The 6,000-nt window shown below is 43.6% G+C and overlaps 1 protein-coding gene across 2 annotated transcripts in view; it reads left to right on the top strand.

The window, feature by feature from the left end:
* Positions 1-642: 642 nt before the first annotated feature.
* LOC110493904 (alpha-1-syntrophin) overlaps positions 643-6,000 on the top strand; it is a 79,191-nt gene continuing 73,833 nt past the window's right edge. For both annotated transcript variants that reach the window (XM_021568494.3, XM_021568493.3), the window contains exon 1: positions 643-1,082. In XM_021568494.3, coding sequence (XP_021424169.3) covers positions 800-1,082 — 283 coding nt within the window. In that variant the 5' untranslated portion in view covers positions 643-799. The remainder of the gene's footprint in view (positions 1,083-6,000) is intronic.

Here is a 6,000-nt window from a genome sequence, read left to right as displayed (position 1 = left end):
AATGTGATGAATTAAATAAAATCTGAAATAAATAATTATTCTGACTATTATTCTGACATTTCACAATCTTAAAATGAAGTGGTGATCCTAACTGACCTAAGACAGGGAATATGTACTAGGATTAAATGTCAGGAATTGTGAAAAACTGAGTTTAAATGCATTTGGCTAAGGTGTATGTAAACTTCCGACTTCAACTGTATCCCTGGTAATCCTGATTGTCGGCTCACTAAACAAACATGCTTTGTTTATAAATGCTGTCTGATTGTTGGTGTGCCACTGGTTATCCATTAATAAAAATAAAATTATGCCATCTGGTTTGTTTTATATAAGAATTTAGACATTTTTTTATACTTTTACTTTTGATACTTATGTACATTGTAGCAATCACATTTACTTTTGATACTTATGTACATTGTAGCAATCACATTTACTTTTGTATATATACTTAAGTATATTTAAAACCAAATACTTTTATACTTTTACAGGGTGACTTTCACTTTTACTTGAGTCATTCTCTGTTAATTAAGATATCTTTACTTTTAGAATGGGGTACTTTTCCCACCACTTATTAAACTTTGTTAATTAATGGAGAAAAAAAATTCCCCTTTATCTTTACTAATCGTATTGTGCTCAATTAACTTCAATACTTGGGAGAGAGTACTAGGCTAAACCTCTTGGAAGAGGAGAGAGAGAGAGAGTTGGAGGAGGGGGCTGCGCCGCTTGGCATCTCCCCCACCCCTATCTCTTTACACGACCACCGAGTGCCAACCCGTCTAGTTATTCCAGGAATGTGTTGAACATGGCTGCCACGATGAAGGCACAGAAAACGGGACTGTTAGAACTTCGAGTTACCGTGGACCGTTGGATCCGTGTATTAGCCACACTTACGGAGGAGACTTTAACCGTGAGCCCCGGAGAGGTCGCCGAAGACATAGTTAAACCCAACCCAACTCCTGCCGGTGCCATTAACGGAGACCCGGCCAACCTCAGCTCCTCTCCGGTCCCAGAAACAATCACCAACGTTAAGCGCACGGTGCGAGTTACCAAGCAAGATGTGGGAGGACTTGGAATTAGTATTAAAGGTAGGTTCAATGTAGTGCGTAATCAAACGACACTCTCTAAAACATTTATTTGGTCCGTTTTTTTCTTCAAGTTTAACAATGTAAGCTACTCGACATTTGCGTTGGACTTTACTAAAAGTAAACGCTGAAAGTACCAACTTCCCTCACCGAATACTTAAACTCTTCGAAAATCAGTAATTGGGTTGAAGTTTTTCCATGGGTTTTTTCTCAATTGGAATTGTTCCAACTCCTTCGTCCTCTTTCCTCAGTCCTCTCGCCTCCTTTTGAAGGTAATCGAGGAGAGGTGGCGAAAGTGAACGTGGGCGAAAATGCGCTTGTATGAAATGAGACTTGGTTGAGTCAGGCAAATTTCATTTACAGGGTGGAATCCCAAAATAAATGTGTAAAGTGATACAAAAATAAATATACTTGTTGTGCAAAACATTTTATAGATAAAATGATAAGTAGCATATTGTTTTTAAACGTGTACATGCTTTTCTCCTCACACAAAACAAAAGCTGATTCAAATGAGGTGTGGCAGATTTAAAAACAATTCCAGGAAGGACTTGGGTAGGATACACATGACTATCACAGATGAAAGGTGTCTATCGAGGAGGGGAGGACACTTCCATTCGCCCAATAATTGAGAAAAGGCCATGCTGTAGCGCAGTAGACTAGGTTGTTTGTGATAGCCTAAGTTTTTCAACAGCGGAACCTTTTGAAAAAAACATCAAACTGTTCTCGTCAATAAAGCCATTTGAAGCTATTCAAGTAAACTGTGCAACCAACTCTATTTCTCTAAATGTTATTTTGAGGACTTGATTCTCTCCCTAAACATGTTATGATCGGGTGAATATAGCCTACCAAGAAAGTTTGTCAGGATGCATGGTAACTTCAAGAGAAAGGTAGCCTATCTGCCATGCTGCTGTGCAATAATGGCATATAGTAAACTCTTCATATAGAAATAAGAGCTGATGTTAGACAAGCACCACTGTGAAATAGTTAGTTACATGATGTCATGGGAGTGAAATGTTGCCTAATGTTGTCCCATGGGAATAAGTCTGCATGTCTAATTGAATTAGGACATCTATTTATTAGGTGACCTGCTTTTCTTTTATTTATTGTGTTCACAAGTTATTACCAACATCAAAATGTCTCCATATACACTGAATGTACAAAACATTAGGAACACCAGCTCTTTCCTCGACAGACTGACCAGGTGAATCCAGGGGAAAGCTATGGTCCCTTTTTGGTGTCACCTGTTAAATCCACTTCAATCAGTGTAGATGAAGGGGAGGAGACAGGTTAAAATAAGGATTTTTAAGCCTAAAGACAATTGACATGTGGATTGTGTATGTGTGCCATTCAGAGGGTGAATGTGTAAGACAAAAGATTGAAGTGCCTTTAAACAGGGTATGGTAGTAGGTGCCAAGAACTGCAGCAGTACTGGGTTTTTCACGCTCAACAGTTTCCTGTGTGTGTCAAGAATGGTCCACCACCCAAAGGACATCCAGCCAACTTGACACAACATGGGCCAGCATCCCTGTGGAACGGTTTTGACACCCTGTAGAGTTCGTGGCCAGACGAATTGAGGCTGTGCTGAGGGCAAAAAGGGTGCAACTCAATATTAGGAAGGTGTTCCTAATGTTTTTCACACTCAGTGTATCCCATGGTCTTTTTGGAGTATTCCACAGTCAATGTTACGGCTCAAACTTGTGATTAGGAAACAAATCATCTCACTGCTTCCTGCATGATCGCGATGGAAAAGCAGGTCAACAAAAACCCTCTGGGACACACCCTTTAAATCTAATGTAGCCTCATGACTATTTATTGTACGCCATTGTAGTATGCACATGCAATAAGATAAGGCGATGGAACATGCTTTTAGGAAAAGCCAGACTTTTGGGGTCTCAAGCAGAAAAGAGTATTTTTAAGAATACATCCCTACTCCTGTTTGAGCTTAAGACGGTGTGTGCTTGTTTGTCTGTTTGTTTGCGAAGAGCAGTAGCGGTGTTTGGGTAAAATCACTGGGGAAGCCAAGCCAGAAAAAAGCCAGAAAAAAAGCCATATTACAAGCTATGTGTTGTGATAACTGTTTGCTCGATAACCTGTTAGTTCATATGCCTTGTGCCATGATATATAGGCCTAAGGCCGAGACAAAAGAAAACACAGTGGCAGAATAAATTCAACGACACCTTTGTTTCATCACAAAACCAGAGCGCAACCTCTGTCCGGTGAAGTCCACAAAGCATACTGCATGTAACAAACAGTTACATGATCTACAGCAAGGTCAAGCAAGTTAACGTCTCCGACATTTTCGGACTAATAAATAACTATTGATTTAGAACCATGGAGAGTTACCAAGTCAAGTTGCAAAGAAAATAGGAGCTGCCTCCACTAGTCCAACACCATTTCAACTTCAACATAATCAAATCACCTATGCTTAGTCTAATACAGTGACAACTACAAGATACCAAAAATCATTTAGTCCAATCAACGTAAGCTAAATATGACGTGACTGTCCATGGTTCTGATTTCTGTGTGCGTGCATTTGTGCAAGTAGAAAAACATGTTGACTCACCCTACTTGTAGAGAAATGCCAATGTCATCCTCCTCCCTTTCATGTTGACCAAACGGTCTATGACTCTGTCATACACTACACGCTTTTATTTTTTGCATTTGCATTTTTAGCTACCTTGCTAAAATGCTTGCTCACTAGCCTAACTTCCTTTCATGGGCAACGTTGGCTAGTTAACATTAGCCTTCTACATCTAGCTACATATTGAACTTCCATGCTCTCAGGCCATGGGCACAATGTATGAATATATGGTTGTATCAGAATCGCCGTTATAATCATTGCCCAGAATGGAGAATTAAGTAAAACCCTATCTCCATCCATGGCTTATTTAGGAAAGGACCAATTTTAGCAAGCTAGCCACCGGATCACAACAACACAAAGCGATGCAACAATTCAAGTTGTTTCTGTCAATTACATATTGCTCTCTATGTGATGTGAATCGATTGAAGCCAAATCCAATCTGGCATCCCTTGACACTTCTTCTGGGTGCGCCAGGACCATTCACAGTTGAGCTCGCTCAGTTTAGGTCAATGCTGATTGGCTATTATTTTATACTTTTTTTAATCGAGGTAGGCCAAATGCTTGGTGGCTTCTCTTGCGTTCAATGTTACGGCGGCAGCAATGTCATACTCTTTTTGACCAGACAGCATCACATAGATGGCCTGCACATATAGAGATAGAGGGGTGCTGTTTTGCTCACTCGGATGCTCTCCAGTGAGAAACATTCAGCCTCTTGCGAATTTAAGGACAATTATGAAACACAGAGTGACGTACAGTGGCTTGCGAAAGTATTCACCCCGCTTGGCATTTTTCCTATTTTGTTGCCTTCCAACCTAGAATTAAAATAGATTTTTTGGATGGGGGGTTGTATCATTTGATTTACACAACATGCCTACCACTTTAAAGATGCAAAATATTTTTCATTGTGTAACAATACTTTGTAGAGGCACCTTTTGCAGCAATTACTGCTGCAAGTCTCTTGGAGTATGTCGCTATAAGCTTGGCACATCTAACCACTGGGATTTTTGCCCATTCTTTGAGGCAAAACTGCTCCAGCTCCTTCAAGTTGGATGGGTTCCGCTGGTGTACAGCAATCTTTAAGTCATACCACAGATTCTCAATTGGATAGAGGTCTGGGCTTTGACTAGGCCATTCCAAGACACTGACATGTTTCCCCTTAAACCACTTGAGTGTTTCTTTAACAGTACGCTTAGGGTCATTGTTCTGCTGGAAGGTGAACCTCCATCCCAGTCTCAAATCTCTGGAAGACTGAAACAGGTTTCCCTCAAGAATGTCCTTGTATTTAGCGCCATCCATCATTCCTTAAATTCTGACCAGTTTCCCAGTCCCTGCCGATGAAAAACACCCCCACAGCATGATGCTGCCACTACCTGTAACGATTGTCTTCCTCTTCTGATGAGGAATAAGGATCGGACCAAAATGCAGCGTGCTACGTGTCCATGATAACTTTAATAACTTAGAACACAAGAATATACCAAAAGAACAAAGTGCAGGAAAGAAATCAGAGACAACGACGGACAGCTGTCCCTGATTGAGAACCAGACCCGGCCAAAAACAAAGAAATAGAAAAAAGCACATAGAACGCCCACCTTAGTCACACCCTGGTCTAACCAAAATAGAGAATAAAAAGCCTCTCTATGGCCAGGGCGTGACAGTAACCCCCCCCCCCCCCCCCCCCCCCAAAGCCTGACTCTAAAGGAGAGGGTCCGGGTGGGTCTTCTTACGGCGGCGGCTCGGGTGCGGGACGTGGACCCCGCAGCGGGCCTCTGGACTGAGGGGCACCTCTGGACTGAGGGGCTGCGATTCTGGCAGCTCCATAGTGAAGGGCGACTGGCAGCTCCTGACTAGCGGGCGGCTCTGGCAGCTCCGGACAGGAGGGAGACTCTGGAAGCGCCGGATAGGCGGGAGAACCTGGAGGGAGGAGACGGAGAGACAGCCTGGTGCGTGGGGCTGCCACAGGACCCACCAGGCTGGGGAGACCTACAGGAGGCCTGGTGCGTGGAGGAGGCACAGGATGGACCGGGCTGTGGGGGAGCACTGGAGCTCTGGTGCGCAGCATTGACACCACTCCTCCAGGCTGTATGATCACTCTAGCCCGGACCCTCCAGAGTGCAGGCACAGGTTGATCCGGGCTGTGGGGGAGCACTGGAGATCTGGTGCATACCACTCGCACCTCTCCCTTAGACTCAATGCCCACATTCCCCCGGCACGGGCGGAGCGCAGGCATAGCGCGAACTGCAGCGCCCCGGAGACACAGCACGCAGCGCCGGCGCAGGATACCCTGGGCCGAAACGGCGTACCGGAGAACAAAAACGCTGAGCTGTCACAACACGCCCTGGC

The sequence above is a fragment of the Oncorhynchus mykiss genome, chromosome 17 (assembly GCF_057628025.1).
Source record: "Oncorhynchus mykiss isolate SJ-2025 chromosome 17, ASM5762802v1, whole genome shotgun sequence".
Lineage (NCBI taxonomy): Eukaryota > Metazoa > Chordata > Actinopteri > Salmoniformes > Salmonidae > Oncorhynchus > Oncorhynchus mykiss.
The sequence above is the reverse complement of the archived record's forward strand: the minus strand, read 5'-3'. Positions and strand labels throughout refer to the sequence as shown.